Source organism: Chrysochloris asiatica, unplaced genomic scaffold (assembly GCF_000296735.1).
Source record: "Chrysochloris asiatica unplaced genomic scaffold, ChrAsi1.0 scaffold00059, whole genome shotgun sequence".
In the NCBI taxonomy this organism is placed as follows: domain Eukaryota; kingdom Metazoa; phylum Chordata; class Mammalia; order Afrosoricida; family Chrysochloridae; genus Chrysochloris; species Chrysochloris asiatica.
This window is the reverse complement of record NW_006408577.1, coordinates 870,364-892,908: the sequence shown is the minus strand read 5'-3', so window position 1 is coordinate 892,908 and position 22,545 is coordinate 870,364. Positions and strand designations below refer to the sequence as shown.

Genomic DNA, 22,545 nt, shown 5'->3' with positions numbered 1-22,545 from the left:
ATATAGCAACCCTGGTAGGGTTTCCGAGAAGCAGCTGGTGGGCTTGAAACACCGATCTTGTGGCTTGCAGTCCAGTTTTTATCCTACAGTGCCACATCATTAGAACTATACAATAAAGCTTACATACACATTTATTTAACTGACAAAAGTTCAAATGTAGATACTTGGCCAGATGGGAGTAATAGAGTGTGCAGGTAGGCATTAGAGAAAGCATGCAGGGTATCTATATGTGCACGAATGTGTCAGTGACTGACTGCACAAAGCACCAAAGTACCAGTGAGTGAGCACAAGCAAAAGAAAATCGTAAAACAAGCAGTGCAGGCAGTTCTACAATTCTTCTCAGAAAGCCTGCTCTCCTGAATGAGCAAGAGTTGGAAGGTGGCCTTGTTTTCGGTTTCTACAGGTCTGTCACAATGGAGCATCTTAGCGCATGCTTTATATTCATAAATGGGTTTTTTATTCTATGATATGCTTTACACATTTTCTGTTCATTTATCCAACATCTATGTCACTGTCACTGTGATTGTTACTTTATTTGGGTATGTATTGTGAGGTAAATATAGTTGTTCTCGACTTTGCGAAAGTGAAACCAAAGGCACTGAATGTACACTTTTTATAAGGTATTATTGTTGTGTGCTGTTGAGTCAATTCCAACCCATAGCGACCCTGTATAGGATTTCCAAGGAGTGACTGGTGAGTTTGAACTGCCAACCTTATGCTTCAAACCAACCTTGTAGTCCTGCACTTATTATCTACAGCACCACACCATAAATTATAAGAAGATAGAAGAGGTTTATTCCAAAACAGAGTTAGACATCAAAACATATTAAGATGTAAATTACAAAGAGAGAAAAAGGATATAGCACAAGTTCACCAGACCAAGGGGAACTACATCACCCAGAGAACCCTGGGGGACCCTCTGGCAGTGGACTGGAGACTTGGTCTGAACACCAACTGCAGGCAGTGCATCCACTCCACAGGTAGCATTCCAAGTCCCAGCCTGAAGCTTCCGGCCTTTATTCTTCTGCAGAGGTTGCAGATTCATTTCCTTTGGAGCGATGCCAGATGAATGGCCAGCCTGTCTGATGTGGCTCCAACGTTATCTTCGCACTTTACTTCACTAAATCTCTGTCTACAGTTACACATAACTGCTTTGGGTGTTGAAAGACATCATTTCTGGTGTTTACATTATTGGTGCCAGGTTTCTTTGGTCCAGTTTCATCCGGCATCACTGCCTGAGAATGTGCCTGTGTACTGATGCCCAAGAGGGGATTGGGGAGAACAACAGGCTCCATTGTGGAGAAACAACTAATTTAGCTGTTTCTCCTTCAGGGTAAAACAAATAAATCAGCCCCATATTTGCTCTTATGGAATTTACATCCTAGTGGAGGAAGACAGAATAAATTATTAACTTTAATACATAAGGAAATCATACAGTATCTTACATTATGAAATGTCAGGCTTGTACTATGGAAATGAGAAACAGAATAGGGTAAGGAAGGAAGATCAGTAGTGTCCGGATTGTAATGTTCATTGGAGATGAGATTAGGACTCATTAAAAAGGTAGCCATTTGTGCAGAGATACGGAGATCAATGAATTTGCCGTTCTGCCAGATGAGAGAAGCATGTGCCAGGCAGAGAGTAGCAAATCCAAGGGCCAAAAGTCAGGTCTGCTGCCATTCTTTCTAACATCTATTGTCAGGTAGAACTCCAGCTTCTGTTTGCATATATCCATTGAAGGGGGCTCATTGTTTCCTGAGGTAGCCCCATCTGTCAGTAGATACCTTCATATATTGTTCTGAATATGCCTCTTTGGGATTTGTACTAATTGGTCCAATGTCATGTAAACAGTTAATCTCTCCAGGGCCTAGTAGTGTCACACTGTGTCTTAGGAGCTAGGCATATAAAGAAAAAGGAGACTTTGAATAGAAGGTTTTAACTGAGTCATGTTAGACCAATACAGAAAAGTGTTTAGTCTTTCTAAGAATCTTCTTCCTGCATGTCTTAGTCCCTGGTTCTCTAATTTTCCGTCTTACGGCCCTGATAAGTAGTCTGTGGCATCCCTCCATCCAAGAAGTAGGTGCCTTTAGTGTGCGTGTCCTTTACACTCAGTGGCTTGGTCCTCCCAGCTAGTTCCCACTTTAGCCTGTCTCCTTCTCTTCACTGCTACCAACAGCAGGTCCACTAGCTCAGATCTTCCTCTGTGCTTCTAAGGACCCACCTGTTACACTCATGAGGCTGTGACTGAGGAGACCCTGTTTTGTTCTGTTTTCTTTGCCTTGAGCCTTACTGTAGTTTACTTAGCTAGCTAGAAGAAATCTCTCTGCCGTTTATAGTCCTTTTTTTCCCTTGAGATTAGAGATTTGTTCTCTGGCCTAGTAGATGCTCGAAGCCTTCTGTTCAGGCTTACTGCTCCACCAATCTCACATTGCTCTCTCTATTACATACTACTCACACAGACTACCTACATAGGTTAATCTACTTATTTTATACCATTCACATGTATGTTATGCATGATACTGTAAATGCAAAACCGTACTTGTTTTGTATGGTGAACAATTTAGAGAATTTTTTAAGGAAATTTTGACTATATGAGAGGATTTTAAAAAGCTTGTGGAAAAATGAAACGGAAAGATAATGGAATTTTTCCATAAACTTTTGAAGCCCCCTCTGTTATTGTCAACTATTTTACTGGCTTATAGTGTAACACTGTAGTTTAATGTGCTCGAATGTAAAGTAGGTTTGAGCCACAAGGTTGATGGTTCAAGCTCATCAGCTGTTCCTTGGAAATCCTATGCAGGGTCGCTTCTGAGTCAAAACTGACTTTACGGCACTGAACAACAACAACAACGAGAAATAAAAGGATTTAGGCTATTAATAATTGGAACACACGCAAAGTGGCTTCTAACTTAGCTCTTATTCATCTACCAAAGCTCAGTTAGAAGTTGTGTCCTTCACCCCAAACTATCACTCGGTACCTTATGTCATGGTGATTATTTGTTACTTGAGATCTCCTGTTAACACTTGTTATCTGTGCCAGTCATTTTTACTGGATCATATTTAACAGAATCCTTCTGATTCACGACTTCAATATTTTTGGTTTCTCCCTCTTGCTCACAGCAGATGTTGCGGAGATGTGTTAAAAATCATTAGTACAGAATTGAGGCCTTCTCCCTAATGTAATCAAAATAATTGCATTGCCTTGTAAAAGAAAAAGATAGTACAGTTTTATTATTCTCTCTATCTCACTTTTGGAACATATCTGATATTTTTAGTTGTGGGAATCTTTATCTTTCTCCTACAAAGTCATAAGTTCTTTTGTATCCTTCAGCTTTATCTGCATAAGAAGGGTTATGTCTTGCAATGAATGATCAGTAAATGCTATGATTTATTTGTTAGCAGTTTCATTTAAATGAATATTGTACTCCACATTTGGCTTAGGATCTTGATGTCAGTTTTATGTAATCCTGCATCATATGTGAAGTCCTGGTGTAGCACTGTAGGATAAGCACTGGACCTCACTAACCATGAGGTTGGTGGTTCAAACCCACCATCTGCTTCTTGGAAACCCTATACAGGGTCTCTATGAGCTGGAACTGACTCAGTGGCATGAACAACATCATATGTATGGAACACTTGTACTTCATTGTGATACTAAATGAAATAATTTTTTAAAAAACTTTCATAAACACATTAGAAACAGGATTTAAGATGGTGGCATGTAGTATAAAATAGCCAAATCATGACTGACTAAAATTTTAAATTTTGATTACATGTTTATTCACCAATAGGGTCTAGTTAAGGTGCCATCATCACCAATTGCCATCAGCCCATCTCTGACTAAAGGAACTCTATGTGTATCAGCCTGTGCTCTCTAGTTGTTAATGACTGGTTTTGTTCAGAAGTGAATCACCAAGCCTTTGTGTTGAGGTACTCGACCTTTAGTAGTTAATGAGACTGTTTTGGCAGTTGTGGTAACACTAGCCTCAAAACTGCTGCTAATTAGGTAGTCATAAAGTCAGAGGAAAGGAGCTCTGGTAGCATAGTGGTTACGAATTGGCCTGTGAACCGCAAGCTCAGCAGTTTGAAACTACCAGCTGTTCCACGGGAGAAAGATGAGGCGTTCTGCTCCCGTAAAGATTTATAGCCTTGGAAACCCTGTACAGGGTCGCTATGGTTCAGAACCGACTTTAGGGCACATAACAGCAACAAAGTCAGAGGAAGTTGGAGTTTGTTTACATTCCTGAGCAGAATTAATTTTCTATTTTAAAATTCATCTGTTTTCCATTAAGTAGACAGGTTATAAATGTGCAAAATAAGTTACTTATTTTTTCCTTACATTTCACAATTAAGATACAGTAGCAAATAATATTCTTCCCTGTCTTACTAGGTCAATTAAAATTGCTTAATTCTTAAAAAGCAAAGCTGAAAAGATTGTTAATATTGATCAGTTTTATATAAAATTTGCCTATTTATAGAGATACATATTTTGGTTTTTAAATGGTATTTAATAATTAGAATATGTTCTCCTAACTCTGTTGTTCCTTCCTGTCTTTGTCATGATACAGTGCATATGCTTTTCAAAGAATTTGGCCTGGCATCTCTATCTTAGGAGTCATGTTGTAATTCCCTTTAAATTGTTGTCATTGTTAAGTGCTGTTGAGTATAGTGTTTCCAAGGAGCAGCAGTGGGTTTGAACTGCTGACCTTGTGGTTAGCAGTCCAGTGCTTATCCTGTAGTGCCACACCAGGATGCACCCTTTAAATTAGTGCTATATAAATACAATGCTCAACTGGTTTATATCGAGAACAAAATGAAATTTTATAAAAATTTCTCTTTAATAGAGATTTTTTTTTTCTAGATTTAGTAGCATTAAAATTTCCTTAAGCCAAAGGAACTAGAAGTAGGTACAGTATTAAAAGTTAGAACATACTGAAAGTGAGTGTGTAAAGAAAGCCTCTGGTTCTTGATTTTGGGTTTCATCAGAAGCCCGTTTAAAAAATGGAATTGTTTACTACATAGGAATGAAATATGAATTAGGTAGTATCTAAAATTGGAGAATTATCTTCTACTTTGTTTTTTTGTTGTTAAGAATATTGTTTTGTGTCCATAGTGTAAACGAGTAATTGCCATATGCAGTTACCTCAGATGACCTTGAAATTTTGTTTTCTGTTAATACTGTTTAGTTAACTTGTATTATTTTTATGATTAAAAAGTGTTCTCAAATAATTTTAAAATACTTTGTAGTTTCATAGGTACACATTTTTTGTTGTTGTTGTCTGTGTGTTTTTAATATTACAAATAATTTTTGAAACGTCTCCTCTCCTTTTTCCCTTTGAAAGCATTCTTCTGGTCATGGTCGAAGAGAAAACTCTAATTCACATCAGAGGACCTCCTCTCCAGAAGATGGGTAAATAGTTTTATATGTTCTGAACACAACCCAAAAGCTTTTTTATTACATTTAAGTAGTAACTCATCTCTCAGGTCCCTAATTATAGGATGAACAACTTCTCTTTTACAGTTCTATAACCAGTATTGCTTTGATGAGCTTTGCTATTAAGAACCATCAAGTCGGTTCTAACTCAGTGATCCTGTATGGGGTTTCTGAGAGCAGCTGGTGGGTTTGAACTACCCACCTTGCAGTTAGCAGTCCAGTGCTTATCCTACATTGTCACACCAGTATGCTTTAGGAAGAATTTTATTTGGTTGCAACTAACATGCTGGACTGCAAAGTTGATTTGAACCACAAGGTCAGCAGTTCAGGCTCACCAGCTGTTCCTTGGAAACCCTATCCAGGGTTGTTGTGGGTCGGAACTGACTTGATGGCACTTAACAACAACAACCATGCACTCAAAAAGCAGCAGTTGTGAGTATGGTATAGGACCAGGCAGGCAGTGCTTCATTCTGTTGCTCATGGGGTTGCTATGAGTCAGAACCAATCCAATAGCATCTAAGTATAGGAGGAGGAATTGGTTTTGAATTACTATTCTAGGAGTGTGTAGTAAATAACTCTGTGTTTTTTTTTATAATATTTTATATTTTAGGTGATAGTATTCTCTAAGTAAAGTTGATACAGTAGAAAGCTGAGTTGAAATTACATTATTTGAATTGCTGCCTCTGCTGTTACTAATAAATTTACATTTATATAGTTCCATATTTATGAAATATTTTATGTACATTATATAATTTTACCATAGTTGTATTCATATCAAAGATCCTAAAATGCTACTGTTAATATGTATCATGCATTCATCAGGACTTTAGCTGGGTCAGTAAACTATGATCAGTAAAAATCAAGGAGGAAATCATTCTCTAAATTCATTTCTAGTTTTCTAATTGCTTCCTTATTTCTGATGTATTTATTCCACTTTGCTGCATTCCTTTGCTTTATTTAGGTCTCATGGTGATTGCCATGGTTTGATACTACCTTTCACCAGTCATTTCACTATACTAAAAACGTACATCCTTGCACATATGTGTATATATCTATAATTAATTTATACACTCACATGTATATATGCATATGTGGTATGTGTGTATCCTGGTGTGGTACTGCAAGTTAATGAACTGGACTGGAAAGTCACTTTGAACTGTAAGATTGGTGGGTGGTTCATGCTTACCAGCTGCTCCTCAGAAGTCATATACAGGGTTGCTATGGGTTGGAACTGACCCAGTGGCACTCAAGTTAAATTAACTTATTGATTTATGTTTTTATGCGTATCTATGATATATTATAAGGAGCTCTGGTAGCGTAGTGGTTACGAGTTGGGCAGCAGTTCAATACTACCAGCAGTTCTGCGGGAGAAAGATGAGGCTTTCTGCTCCTGTAAAGATTTATAGCCTCGGAAACCCTTTACGGGGTCACTATGGGTCGGAACCGACCCAATGGCTCTTAACAACAACATCATCATCATATATTATATGTACATATTTAACTTTCCTTAATCTCTGATTATATTGATTTGTAAGATTTAAATAATAGATGTTATGATATCTTTGTATGCTAATAGTTTCAATCCATTCTCACTGCTGTTTGACAAATAGCAGTTGATGAAATTAGTCTCTTGGGATGGATGGAATTAAGCTTGTACTTATGGAGGCAACCAATGACTTTGATCTTATTTAAAAGTGGGTACAGATCAGGTTGCTAATGTCACAGTCAGTAGTTCCATACCACCAGCTGTTCCACAGGAGAAAGATGAGGTTTTCTGCTCCCATAAAGATTTACAGCCTCAGAAGCCCTGCACAGGGTTGCTATGAGTTGGAACCAAATCCACGGCACATAACAACAACAATCTAAACAGAAGTCATTTATAGGACAGCCTTTATCATACTAACTACATATGATATACTGGAAGGTGAAGAGGGTTCAAAAAGTTTGTGGAAAAAGGAATAAAAATATAATGGAATTTTTCCATGAACTTCTTTGAAGTCCTGTATGTAACTTTTATTAGGGAGACTATGAATCAGGATGAATGAGTTTAGTAAAGTGAATTCCAGGCATTGTTGCTTCATTGTGTGCAAGGTGGAAGTTTCTGTACTAATGAATGTGAGTGAGTGTCAGCACAATGAACTGTTAAAACAGTTATAAACAGTTTAACTTGAAGTATTCAATCATATGGTTGGTTTAGCTTTACCAGTGTCTGACTTTTCTTAAATATATAAAACACAGTTGTTTCCAACTTATTATTTTGGTTTTCCTATTTTGTGTTAGATATGCAGACCAAGAGAGATCCCCTCGGGAGAGAGAGAATTCTGATTACAGCAGGTCAGACTATGAACGTTCAAGAAGAGGGCGCTCTTATGACAGTGGCATGGAATCACGGTTAGTATTGAAATCTTAAACAACAGCAAAATTATATATGTTTATATTTTCCTTATGATTTATAGTAACAAAAATAAATAAAAATAGCAGGTAGATTTTACTGGAAGTTCTTAGGTGTCAGGCTATGTGATAAGGACTTCAAGTGGACTAACTCAGTAAATATGTTTAGTAGATACTGTTCTATTTAGTTTACAGCTAAAGTTACTTGCTCTCCTTTCTAGTCTGTTTTTGTCTGGAAGTTCTGCAGAAACTTGTCCACCATGGCTGACCCTGCTGGTATTTATAATACCAGTGACATAGCTTCCACCATCACAGGAACTCACAAGCCAGTGGTGGTCCAAAAGCTCACAGCCTTGAAAACCTTATGGAGCAGTTGTGGTTACCGTGAGTCACAATTGACTCAACAACTAACACCAGGTAAAGATCTTAGGAAGCAAATCCCCAGGCCTTTTCTCCATTGAAGTGCTAGGTGGAGTCAGTTAGTAATTGGGCACAGACTTTTCATACCACATTGGGACCTAAGAAATAAGTTTCTAATATTATTGTCTTACACACATCAAATTGAATAGTGAAGAGACGTAAACCAGTGGCATATCGAATTGTATATTGAAAATAATGAAAGAATTCAAATTTCCCACTGTTGTACAAAGTGGTTAAAAACGGTATGTTTTAATAAATCTGGTGATGCTTACAAATTCTAGTATTTTGGTATTTCATAAGGAACTATATGATCTGTTTCCCAACTTCTATTTACGTCTCTAATAACCATATCCCTTATTCCTAAAGATATCTTAAAACTCTGTCAGCTTCATGAGATGAGCTTCCTCCCGAGTTTCCTGTTTGTCTTTACCTATTGTCTAATTTCATCAACTTGTCTCCCATGTTCTATTTGTTCTCCAAGTTCTATATTCTCTTTGATGTCTCATATTTTACTTACCTCCTGGCTCCTCAGACCACACTTCCTCTAGAAGCTTAAGTAAGTTCCTCTGCAGTTTAGAGCTCTGCATGTTTTTTTTTTTTGATATCTTTAAACAAAATTGTCATTTTGTAACTTTCTGTTTTGAGAATCCTAAATTTTTTAAATAACCTGCAAAACTGGGCTTATCTGTTGTTTACCTTAATAAGAACAACTGATACCATCAATAATTAGATGCCTGTGCATATTCTTCTTGTGCTGCGTATTTTGGACATTTTCTTAAATACTCTTGGTTGGTTCTGTAGGCTATTTACTGAGCTGCTAACTGTAAGGTTGGGGCTTCAGACTCGACAGCATGCAACAGGAAAAAGTAGATACTATTATTCCCAGTTTAAAAGTATTAAGGTAAACAACAGATAAGCCTATAAAGATTTACAGCTTCAGAAACACTATATGGTTGCTATGAGTCAGAACCTACTTGGAGGCACACCACCACCACCACCACCACCAAAATTGGTGCCTCACCTGCCAGCACCTCTATCAGACAGCATTTTGTTGTGAGCCACAGGATTTTTATTGACTAATTTTCTGAAGCAGATAGCCTGAGCCTACTTCCTAGTCTTAGTCTGGAGGCTCTGCTGAAACCTGTCGATCATTGGTGGCCCTGCTATATTTAGAATATAGGGTATACCTTTAGCATCTTAGCAACATGTAAGCTACCTCGTTTGACAGACTAACAGGTTGTAGAAAAGTTTTTTATTAGAGATAAATTCTGGTTTCTCCTTTATTCAACTTTTTTTATATACACCACAGGTCAATTGTCCTTTTAAAATGGTATTTTAATGTCAGTCTCCTGCTTAGAAACTTTGAATGACAGTAACCTCCAGTCCAAAAAAACCACCTTTAAATCTCCTGTTTGTCTTCAGATTTCAAAGTCAGATACCAACTCATTTTTACAGCTACCATAATGTACGTTTCTTTTTGGTTTCCTGATTATTTTACTCGTTGTAAGGAACACCCTCGGAAACCCTATACAGGGTCGCTATGGGTCGGAACCGACTCGATGGCACATAACGACAAGGAGCCCTGGTAGCACAAATGGTTGAAAGCTGACCTGCTGATCTAAAGATAGGTGATATGAAACTACTCAGTGATGGCTCCATGGGAGAAATACCTAGAAATCTGCTTTTGTAAAGATAACAAGGGGGCTTCACAAATTTTCTAGGAAAATGCAATTCTCTTTCAACTCCATTTTTCCATGAGGTTTTCAGTATCCCCTTGTACAGCCTAGAAAATCCAGTTGGGTCACTGAGTTGGAATCGACTTAATGTAGTACCCAACAACTACTCATTCTGGTCTCAGTACTGCTTTTTTTTCACTAGTTAGTTCTTCTGTTCATTGCAAAATGCTCTTCTCTCTCCTACTTGCCCTCAACCTGAATCCTGTGAAACCTTCAACCCAAACTCATTGCCATCAAGTCAATTCTGACTCATGGCAACTATAAAGACTAGAGAAGAACTGCCCCATAGGATCTCCAAGGCTGTAATCTTTAAGGAAGCCAACTGCTACCTCTTTCTCTTGCTGTGTGATTGGTGGATTCCAGCCACTGACCTTTTGGTTAGCAGCTGAACACTTAACTACTGCGCCCTCAGGGCTCCTTATAAAACATATTAGGACTGTTTAAGTTCTGTTTTGTCTGTGAAGCACTTCCTCATCATTCCAAGCCACTTTTCCTAGTCTGAATTTGTAGACCCACTGTGCTCTCATTCCTTGTCTAGTTCATTTCAAGAATGTATTTATATTGCCTATGCTCCGTATTAAAAAACCCAAAATTTACATTACAGAAGTAGGGACCACCGAGAAAAACGCAGAGAAAGAGAGATGGATCGGAAAAGGTCCTGGAAATCTCCATCGCCTGGGAGAAGAAGCCCAGAGCCATCCCTAACCCGGAGTTCCTCTGCTCAGGATGAACATACTGCAAAGAAGAAGAAAGATGAACTGGATCCCCTCCTCACTCGTACTGGTGGTGCTTACATTCCTCCTGCAAAACTCAGGATGCTACAAGAACAGATTACAGATAAAAACAGGCATGTTGATAGTACTAAATGTAGGTAGTCCCCTCTTTAAGATTGGATTTCATTCCCACAACTCCATCGTAAGTCAGTTCTGATGTAAGTCAAATACTGCATTTCTTTTTAGTTTTCATTATTATTTCCTTTTAACATCAGTATCTTTGTAAATCATAGCATTTAACATATGCAGGTGAACACCTGAGAAGGGTAATCTGTGCCCTACACACACACCTATGTTTTATGTACTGTTAAGTCATTAATTTTTTATTTTATGTTTTTAAAGCTTAGCATACCAGAGGATGAGTTGGGAAGCACTGAAGAAGTCCATCAATGGTCTTATCAACAAAGTTAATATTTCTAATATACGGATTATTATTCATGAACTTCTTCAAGAAAATATAGTTAGGGGAAGGTAAGCATCAGCGATTTCATTTGCAGTATTTCATAATATTGGTTCAAAGAAACATGCTGTCTATATGAACAATAATCATTGATTTAATGTGCTACTTCATTTCAAAGTTAATCCTTTTTAAAAATACAGTTCTTAGAAAAATTAGCTACTGACATATAACTTGCACATCATTCCTGAAATTGTTTGGAGCTTTTGCTTTTCAAGTATTGGTGTCATATAATAAATTTTGTACAGACATTTACTGAATGTTTCAAGTGAACGAAGTCTGTAAGGGATAATTGATAATAAAAATGTTGTTAGTCCCATCAAGTCTGTTATAACTCCCAGTATTCCTCTATATGTCTTCCAATGATGACTTGTGAGTTCGAACTGCTGACCTCTCGGTTAGCAGTCCAGTGCTTATCATACAACTCCACACTGAAATACAAACAGGGAATGAGTGAGAACTACCTCAAACCAGTTGAACTTCTTAATGAAAGTAAATGAGAATGTGAGAGAAAAAATTATCATCATTAAGTTGAAGAAAAGCAGATGGTAATGTCTTAACATTTCTTTTGTGATTTTTTACCAATTTGTGATTTTAAGAAGGAAAACTAGTGTGTATACTATTTCGAGCCATGGTGAATAATGGTTAAGTGCTCAGCTGCTAAGCTAAAGGTTGGAGGTTTGAACCCACCAGCCAGTTTGAGGAAAGAAGTTGTGGCAGTCTGGTCCTATAAAAGATTCCAACCTTGTAAGCACTGTGAGTCAGTTCCACTCTGTCTTAGCAGGCTGTAATTGATTGCATGGCAAATGTTTTTTTCTTCTTTCTTTTTTTGGTACGTGAACTCGACAGCACTTAACAACAACAATTTATTATTTTATTTTGCATAAATAAACTAAATAAAAGTTCTTTTTCCATGTCATTTCACATTACCCTGACTCATTATCTCAGAAAACATTGATTAGGGCTATAAGGTAAGGTATAACATGCTGGGTGGGGTTGGAGCGGAAGGTTATAAAAAAATGGACCAAGAATCAGTCACTTTCCTTAAGGATAGAGTTCCCATGATTTGTGTAAGGTGTTATAATTTACAAACCTCAGTGCCATAATTGAACCAACGTACATCATTGATCTTAGTTCCCTAATAGCTCTGCTTCCAAGAAGAGGGTAGTGTATTTGTGGGAGAGGTTCCTTTCTCATGAAATATACTTGTGTTGCCAAGGATTACATATTATAAAGTATGGATTTATATTCTGATTCTGTTAACCTAGACTTTATGACCTTGGATACATCAGTCTTCTAGGCCCCTGCTTCAGCATAAATTGTGACTATAAGGTTGATAAAAACAGAACAGGCAACCAGAGGCAATGGTGAGTTTCTAGCCTTGAAAATCACCAAGAATAGGATGCGTGATATTTTCCAAAATGGTTCTGAAATGTAGGCCTGCCTGTAATGAGTATTAGAAATGGGCCTTTTTATACCTCTTTTCTATAGATGAAAGCACTTTTATTTTAATTCAGCAAGTATGTATACTAACTGAAAGCAAGCATTTCAGTGTCTGTTAATATCTTTGATTTAAGGGAAAAAAAATTTTGGAAGCTCTGAAATACAATTTAACTGATTTGTTGGTTGCTGGACATGTCAGGCATTTTCATGTCCTAGCATCATGATGAGCTTTTTACAGGCCATTACAGGGGGTTTCAGAAAGTTCGTGGGAAAATTTCAGTATCTTCTAATTTTATTTTTCCACAAATTTTTAAAATTCAAAACTGATTTAACCATTTAACTGGTTCTCTGAAATAGTGTTCTTTGGCGTGAAGTTTGGGAAATTCTTTACACTGAGTTGGCATACCTAAAATTTGCCAATAAGTATGGTGTTATTCTTACAAATCAGAGTCCTGATGTGGCACTATAGGATAAGCTCTGGAATGCAATGTCCGTTTGAATTACAAGGTCGGCAGTTCCAACCCACCAGCTGTCCCTGGGGAACCCTGTACAGGCTTTGAGGCACAAGCAACTTGATGGTAATTAACCACAACAGCAGCAATTCTTATTAACCAATTAAATATCTTTAGGGATATATTTTAGATTTTCAAAAAATTCAATGTCTTGTAATTGAACATTGGTAATTATAAAAAGAGTTCATAAAATTTAAGTTAAAATTAGAGCAGAGCAGACTAAACTTAAAAAAAAAAAAATATTCCCAACTTAGGTGCTTTTCATAATTCCGTTAAAAAGTTTGATAAATCCACGATTCATGAAAAGTACTTAATGATGATAAACCAAGACTAGAGGAAAAATTATATTAACATAAAGTTGCCTCCAGTTGTTAACTGTCAAACTTAGATTAGAGAACAATTTTATTATCCCTCAGATAAAAATACATAGAGGCACTTGTTCAAACAGAACAAGGGGATACTGAATGGTTCAAAATCAGGAAAAGGCTGTATTATCCTCTTACCATACTCATTCTCTATGGGAACAGAAAGCCTGTTCTTTCTCCTGGGGAGCGGCAGTGGATTTGAACTGGCAACCTCTCAGTTATCATACGTAAACCTGGTAACTAAAGCGGTTGTTCTTGCATCTTGTTAGGTGCCATCAAGCTGCCTACTCAGTAACTCTGTACACAGTAGGACAAACCACTGCCCGGTCCTGAACCGTCCTCACAATTGTTGCTATGCTTTAACCTATTGCTGCTGCCACTGTGCCAGTCCATCTCGTTTGAGATCTTGTATCCATTAAGTATTTGTTATTTCACTTTAAAGATAACTCATCAGTTAGTCTACTTTGTATCTCTTCCCTTCCTTATTAAGTGCATGTAGCAGATAAGAACACTTCCAAATGAGTTAGATACAGGATGCTAATTTTTTTCATTGTTTTAACATCCCTCTTGCAGTTCCTTTACTGTCTTTTCATCTGTTTTACAAATGCACAGGTTGTTTCCTCAAAAACAGCGTTTGTTTATTTGTTTATTAGTAAGACACAAACATTTCCCCTCCATAAAGTAGTAACAGTTAAGTTCTGATGTAGCATTGGTGGTTATTTACAGAGCAGCTCTGTAAGTAAGGTCAGTTATTCTAGTCCACCAGCCATTCTGTAGGAGAAATTCAATGAGACTACCTGCTCCTGGTGGCTTATAGTCCAAGAAATTTTACATAGGGTTGCTGTGAGCTGGAATTGACTTGATGGCAGTGGGCTTTTTATTTTTGGTAATATTGCTGCCATTTTAAATGAGTTTACTTTTTTCTTCTAATTAACTCGGTCATTGTTTTGTCTCATTTTTTCCCTTTTACAAACAGAGGACTGCTTTCCAGATCTGTTCTGCAGGCACAAAGTGCTTCTCCAATCTTCACTCATGTTTATGCAGCACTGGTGGCAATAATCAACTCCAAATTTCCACAAATTGGAGAATTAATCCTCAAGAGGTTAATTCTTAATTTTCGAAAAGGCTATCGAAGAAATGATAAGGTATATAATGGGCTTGTGTAGACTATTGTGAAGGGACAGACTGACAAAACAGTATTAATAATAGTAAGCAATGTTGAATTCTACAGAAGAAAGTTTCTTTTAAAACTACATACTTAATAAGAACTTCCTTGGGTTGTTTACTGAATATACACAGTCACAAGATGTGATGTCTCTAACTGTAGAATTTTAACTGTTTAGCCAGAAATGGCACACTTTCCTGAGTAGTAGTTTTTATCTTATAACTTTCATAGAAATTAGCTCTATGCATTACATATTTCAAATAGAACATGCTAGTAGGCTACAGGTTCTATAGGTAGTAAAAATTGGTTTTAGTTTATAGATTAACTCTCTCTGTCTTGACTTTTAGCAACTTTGTCTGACTGCTTCAAAATTTGTGGCCCATCTTATTAACCAAAATGTGGTAAGTAGTTACCTTCAACACTTAGTCCTATATACTCAGTGGCATTAGACCAGGTTCAGTGCCACTTCAGTAACATGTCTCTTTTTGAGTTTGTTTTGGCTTTTTTGTTTGTTTGTTTTTGAGGTAAGTATGGATGGTAAGGAACCCTGGTAGCTTAGTTGGTTCAGTTTTGGACTGCTAATCTTAAGGCCAGCAGTTTGAATCCACCAGCTTCTACTTGGGAGAAAGATGAGGCTTTCTGCACCTGTACTGATTACAGCCTTGGAAACCCTATACAGGGTTGCTGTGAGTCAGAACCAGCTCATTGACACACAGCCACCACCACCATCTTGAAAGTTATTTTCATTCCAACTGTAATAAATGCATTTAATATTCTTATATATTAAGAGGAACCAGAACACTTTTAGGTACTGTATCAAATTGATCTAAACTCTTAATATGGCACATGATTATTTGCTCACAAAGTAATTCTTTCAAAGAATGCAATGTGTTTTGCTTTTTTATAACTTTACCTTTTTTTGTTGTTGAGAATACACCAGTTGAATAATTAGCATGCGTGTATATTATAATACTGCATGTGGAGTCCTGGTGTAGTACTGCGGGTTAATGCATGACTGCAAGATTGGTTTGAGCCTTAAGGTCAACTGTTCAAGCTCACCAGCCACTCTTCAGTTACCCTGTACAGGGTTGCAATGAGTCGGAACTGACTCCACAGCACTTAACAGCAACAGCAATACTGCATGTATAATTTCTTCATATAATCAGTGCAAGGACATTGATTATATTCTTCAAGTTATACAGCCATTCCCAGCATCTTTTTCTGAATTTTTCCTTTCCCATTCAATCTAAACTGATAAATACCTGGTATTCTATACACTTGAATCTTGCAACTACACGAGAAGACTTTAGGGGAAAATAATCTAATCAAAAACTGTTACATAAGTTTTTAAATTATATTTTAAAGTTAACTGGCATTTCCTGTATAGGACATATAAGACTGTTTCTTCTGAGGACAAGTTAAATTATTTGATCTCATACAGCAAATTAAGATTTTGGAATCATCACCTAGAAATCGCTAACAGATGGATAATGAAAGTAAAAGAAAAATTATATTCCATATTTGGAATATTGCTTATGTACATAATCTTTGATCATCATTTATGCAGTAGTATTGCATGTATAGATTTACTACATTTAAAGATTATTGTCAATGTTAAATGAATATGTCTAAAAGTATTTTCTCACTTTCACATGACTGCATTTTACTCAAGGCACATGAAGTTTTATGTTTAGAGATGCTCACTTTGCTCCTGGAAAGACCTACAGATGATAGTGTGGAAGTAGCTATTGGTTTTCTCAAGGAATGTGGTCTCAAATTAACAGAAGTATCACCAAGAGGTATTAATGGTAAGTGTATTCCTCGCTTTGATATTGAACTTTTATTTGCATATTATTATATTTACTACTTTTTAAATTTTTTATTTCTGTTTAACTTTAGCTATATTTGAACGCCTTCGGAACATTCTCCATGAGTCTGAAATTGACAAAAGAGTTCAGTATATGATTGAAGTAATGTTTGCAGTACGGAAGGATGGATTCAAGGATCACCCTGTTATCCTAGAAGGACTTGACCTAGTGGAAGAGGATGATCAGTTTACCCATATGCTTCCTCTGGAGGACGACTATAACCCAGAAGATGTTCTCAGTCAGTCCTGGAACAGGGCTGGGGGAGTGGGGTACCAACAAATGTAAAAGTAGAAAATAGACTTAACGTTTTCTCTATTTTTTAAGATGTCTTCAAGATGGATCCTAATTTTATGGAGAATGAAGAGAAATACAAGACCATTAAAAAGGGTATGTGGAATGCTTTAATTATTTTACATAAATTGAAGCAGTTTAAATAGCTACATGAACACTGATTGAAAGGAAATTTGTATAGATCATTGATCCCCACAGGAAAAAACTTTTTCTCTTCACTGCTTCCTGTGCATTGTTTTACTTTCTAATGCTCACCCATGGTGTTACATCTTTCTGAATAGTTTATCTTACTGTCTCTTTCCACTTGAATTTAAATGATCTGCAACCTTCAAGTCTCACTCTTCTTAAGAAACATTCATACTTTACTCTAGCCTGTTATTAACTTCTCTGCCACTGACGGTCTTTGCCACGGACTTTCATATTCAATTAAATGCTCTGCTTTATTATTTCTTAGAAACATGATAGTAACTATTTCTCTTTTCTTTTAATAACGTTAGTTACAGTGCTAGATATCCTATTGGTGTCTAATAATAAATTGGTATCTATTGTTTATCATTTGTACATCATTAATATTTGGTAAGCACTAACTTTGGTTAGACTTTGACTTGTAGTTTATCTTTGCCATTACTAGCCAAGTGACCAGGAGCCAAGGTACTTGCTTTTTACAAGGAAGTTCTTTGTATTACCAGATTTAATGTTTAGACAGTGATGGCTATTATTATTTTCACATTTGTGTCGTTTTTCTTTGGCAATCTAATATTCAGGGCTCTTGTTATAGTAATATTATTGATATGTTTCCCTTGAGTTATGATTATACCTGAGAATTTTACTTATTGCCTGGACTCTATACTTCAGTTGTGCTTAGGAGTGGACTGTTGGCTTTGAAAGTAAAAGTGTAAGAAGGTCTTCATTTCTACCTGTATCATCCTACAGATTTGCTAATTTCCTAGGGCATATTTCACTGCAACTGACCATGTTCCTTTTTTGTCATAATTTAGTTTCCAAACATTGAGAACTCTTTTGGCTTGTTTTCTTACTGACCTCTTTTTCTATAGTCTCTATATCTCTATAGATATATGTATATAAATAGTAGTTTTGATTGCAGTGTTTGAAAGAATTTAGCATTATACAGATAGGTGGTTGGAAAAGGGAGGAGTAGGAGTATTTTAATAGCTCTTTCAGGTAATTATGTACAGTTGGCCCTCATATACTCCAGTTCTGTATACTCAGATTATACCCACTGTGGACTGAAAATACTTACGGATTGAGGGTTGGATTCCAGAAAGTAAAATTTGAGTTTGCCACATGCTGAGAGCGCTGCTGAATTCACATGAATAAAGAGGTGTGTAGTCACACAACAACAACAGTCACACTCTGCTGTAAGCTCCTGCCACTTCTTGTATCCTTAGTCGTTCTCTAGCACTTGTCTGAACATTTTTCAACTTCTGTCTTATTCATTCACTGCTTGTGTTATGTACATCTTCTTGGTGGTGGGGAGAAGTCTCCTAAAAAATAAAAGACTGAGAGGAAGTCTGAAATGCTATAGCTTTACATTGTTACGAATCTGGCTGCTAATCTCAGTGGTCGGCAGTTCAAAACTACCAGCTGTTCTGTGGAAGAAAGATGAGGCTTTCTGCTCCCGTAAAGATTACAGCCTCAGAAACCCTGTACAGGGTCGCTATGAGTCGGAACCGACTCCACAGCACATAACAACTACAACAGTTATGATAAGTAGTCTAGAGGTGATTTAAAGTATCGTGGAGGTTGTACATAGATTATATGCAAATAGTACACCCACCATTTTATAAAGAGACTTGGACATCTACAGATTTTGGTATATACAGAGAGGGAAGGGTGGTCTTGGTAACAATCCTCTGTGGATACGATAGCAGTAGCCAACAAATGATAGTTTCTTAAGGAATAATTCTATTGGAATCTGAAACACTATCAGTAAACTTTTCATATTCTGTTGCATGAAATTTTTTGGTCTGTCTCCTGGAATAGATCTTTTATCCATGTATGATTCTGTAACATGTTACATTGGTCATTTGGAAATAACTGATTCATTGAGGTAATATGTACCTTCTAAATGTTGGCATGTCATTAGGCAGTCACAAAATGTATTTGTTAAGTCTTTGATTAAGTCTCCTCAGAGACATCTTAAATATTGAGAAACTATCAAGCTACCATTGATGAATATAAGTTTTTCAAAAACTACGATTTTCTCTTGAGAACTTTAGTTTTATCAAGGTAGCAAATACTGCTAGTTGTTTTCTAGAAGTGACAGGCTCAGTTAGTTTATATTTGAGAAAATGCTGCAAAATACTTACCAGTTTGTTAGTCTGTCTTTCAAGTAAAAATTTAGAATACAGCTAATTCATCACACAAATGCTTATCCTTAAAATGACTATTGCCATCATATATCTAATCACATTTAACCGAAGTGCTATATATGAACTTCATATTGTATCACTCAGAAGGCAGTCTCAACGGCCTCAACTAAATAAAATTAATAAGGTTTTACTTCTTCACCAGGGACATTTTTAAATGAAGCTAGCCATTTTCTGTAAGACTGTTAAGACTGAGGCAGTAAAAACTGCGATGACTCTGAGTGTAGTTTGGTGCTAGAGTTGCAGTAATTGTAGCCACTATTGTAACTGTCAGCACCGTGAAACTGTCAGTAATGCCTTGGTATTATGAAAATAGAGATCACCTCACCTCACCTCAGGAGTTCATAGACCATACTTGAAAACCACCTCTTTATTCAGTCAGTTAATAAAATCCAATTGCCATTTTATCAGTGATTCCAATAAGTAGATTCTAAAGTGGAAAGATGAGAGGATGATGTAAATGATTAGAAAATTCCTTTGACCTTCATTCTTTCATAAAATGTTTTTCTAAAGCAGGCATAAAAATATGGCCGCAGCAGGAAGTGACACAGCTTTGGTAATTAGCACCTTAGAGTGACTCAGGTGTACTTGTGTTTTGGGTCTGAGAGCATTTGGGAAAACAGCAGGGGTGCCTTTCTTCCTACTAGTGAATACTAAATAGCTTCCTCTTTTAAAAGTCTAAGCTATATGTATACTGATAAATTAGACATTACACATTGCTTCTTGAAGTCCCATTTGTTAGAAATAGCCTTGAAGAGATAGATGTATGTTATCAGATAAAAGCTGAAAGACAAGTCTGTCTTTTTGTACAATAATCTGTTCATCATGGAATCAAGTTTTTTCTAACATTAAATATTTTGTGTGGCATCTGATTTATGCTGCTTAGGTTAACGTGAAAGAAATCAGAGTTTTTTCCTCCAAATTAATTGACCCCTAAAACTTTCTATTAAAAGTTCTGTGATTATAATAGAAATACAAAAGTAAACTGTTGGCCAGGTTTATGAAATTATTACACTATAGTGCAAAATATAATTTTAGTTCATGAATTTGATGAATAAAATTATGTTTATTACTAATAAAATTATATTCGTTACTAATAAAATTCATTACTAATATGACTGATCTTCTGTATCCCTTGCTTATATCACTTATTTTCATCAATTTCTAAAGGTGAGATTTATTTTGAGAAGAGATCATTCAATAAAAATGCTCATCTTACCAAATTCTAAAAGATGTTTAAACTTTAGTTTTATTTACATATGAAAAGACTTTGGATTGATTGCAATGTTCAGTTTAATAGGTATACATCTAAATAAAAATCTCATTACTTATTTAAAAGAAAACCATAAGTGCATGCAATTATATCTGTCCTCTCTTCTTTGTATTTTGAAGTACATTCTTAAGCTAAATTGTTGTTTTTTATACTTAGTCAGTTTTTTATAGTAGATTCTAATTATGATAAAATGATAGTATTTTGACTCCAATATGCTAATTCTTGTTTCTCATTTATTTTTCCAGTATTCTTCCCTTTTGGAAAGCCTGTGTCTCTTTTTTCTTTGTTCTTCTTATCACTTCTTTGTTTCATTTTTATCTGTCAGAAGAATGAGACATGCAGCTCTCTAGTTAAATCAGTTGTAATGCTTTCTGATCCCTGAGGAAATAACATGAGGCCTATGTGATGATCGTCTTTTGTATGATAAAGTATTATTATTGTGGTTCTGTGATTGTGTATAACCGACTAATTTTACCCCAAACTTGCTTTGTTTGTGTAGAAATTCTTGATGAAGGAGACAGTGACTCAAACACAGATCAGGATGCTGGAAGTAGTGACGAGGAAGAGGAAGAAGAGGATGAAGAGGGTGAAGATGAGGAAGGTGAAGGTTCATCTTATTCAAATAATATTGCTGTTGTTGTTATTATTAGATACCATTGAGTCAGTCCCAACTCATAGTGACCCTATAAACAACAGAACAAAACACTGCCCGGTCCTGTGCCAGTCTCACAGCTGTTGCTAGATTTGAGCTAATTGCTGCTGCCACTATACCAATCCATCTAGTTGGGGGTTTTCCTAATTTTTTCTGACCCTCCACTTTACCAAACATGATATCCTTCTTCAGGGACTGTTCTCTCCTGATAGTATATCTTTATATTATAAAATACTCTAATTCTGATGTTCAACAGAGGGATATTTTATGTCTCTCTTCCCCTGGCATTTGGCAGCTACTTTGGAGTCCTGGTGTGGCACTGTGGGTTAATGAGCCAGACTGCAGAGTCATTTGAACTGTAAGGTCGGTGGTTCAAGCTCACCAGCTGCTCCTTAGAAGCCTATACAGGGTCGCTGTGGGTCGGAATTGACTTGATGACACTTAACAACAACAGAAAAAGGGATTCTTTGATTCTTCCAACTGAAGGTGGATACTACTGGTATCTAGTAGGTAAAAGATCCTATTAAACATGCTACAGGTTACAAGATTGCCCTCCAAAACAAAGAATTTTGTAATTCAAAAAATTGGTATTGTCAAGTTTGAGAACTACAGCTCCTTTTTAAAGTATTAAATAGAATTAATTTTTAGCATCATCTTGATTTTAATTTGGCCTTTTATGCTTTTGATTATATTGTTGTTAATTGTCATTGAGGCAGTTCTGACTCATAGCAACCCTGTGTAGGGTTTCTAAGGAGCAACTGGTGGGTTTGTGGTTAGCAGTCCAGTGATTGTCCTGCAGCACCATGCCAGCACACCTTGATTATATTATAAACCATGAAAAAGGTAACATCTGTGTTGGCTACATGTGATTTAAGATATTATAGCAAAAGGGTAACAGATGAGAATGACTATTTGCTATTCATTATGGGAAAATAGAGTAGGGAGGACCAAAGCTATGTATGTACAGAAGCAGGCCTGATTTTCTTCATCTTGATCTTTGATTACATTATTTCACAAAAAAAATAAATGCAGAATTCTCCTTGATAATATTTGTGCTGCATGTTTGAAAACATTAAAAGTATGTGTTTCTTTTTTTGGTCATATGTATTTTAGTTCTCAGAGTATAATAACTCTTCTATAATGTTTATAAAAACTAATTTAATGCTTGTATTTCAAATATCTTATAACTATTCTTGTATTACATTTTTTTTCTTAAATGTTTTATTGTGAATTATGTGATAGTTTACATGTGAGAACATTAATTTTACATTCATTCTATCGTATATCATCTCATTGCCATGGTTACAATCCCTTCCATGCATCATCAACCAACCAAAGGGTATACCCTGCAATCCTGCTCCCCGTACCCCCCAGG

At 36.3% G+C, this 22,545-nt stretch overlaps 1 protein-coding gene across 2 annotated transcripts in view; it reads left to right on the top strand.

Moving 5' to 3' along the window:
• Positions 1-22,545, top strand: part of LOC102823969 (pre-mRNA-splicing factor CWC22 homolog) — a 71,583-nt gene that overhangs the window by 17,755 nt on the left and 31,283 nt on the right. Inside the window, exons 3-12 of one of the 2 annotated variants that reach the window (XM_006864005.1) lie at positions 5,343-5,410; positions 7,715-7,825; positions 10,586-10,828; positions 11,097-11,225; positions 14,508-14,676; positions 15,044-15,097; positions 16,369-16,504; positions 16,596-16,802; positions 16,889-16,951; positions 21,018-21,125. In XM_006864005.1, coding sequence (XP_006864067.1) covers positions 5,343-5,410; positions 7,715-7,825; positions 10,586-10,828; positions 11,097-11,225; positions 14,508-14,676; positions 15,044-15,097; positions 16,369-16,504; positions 16,596-16,802; positions 16,889-16,951; positions 21,018-21,125 — 1,288 coding nt within the window. The remainder of the gene's footprint in view (positions 1-5,342; positions 5,411-7,714; positions 7,826-10,585; positions 10,829-11,096; positions 11,226-14,507; positions 14,677-15,043; positions 15,098-16,368; positions 16,505-16,595; positions 16,803-16,888; positions 16,952-21,017; positions 21,126-22,545) is intronic. The other variant, XM_006864006.1, reaches the window with a different exon arrangement.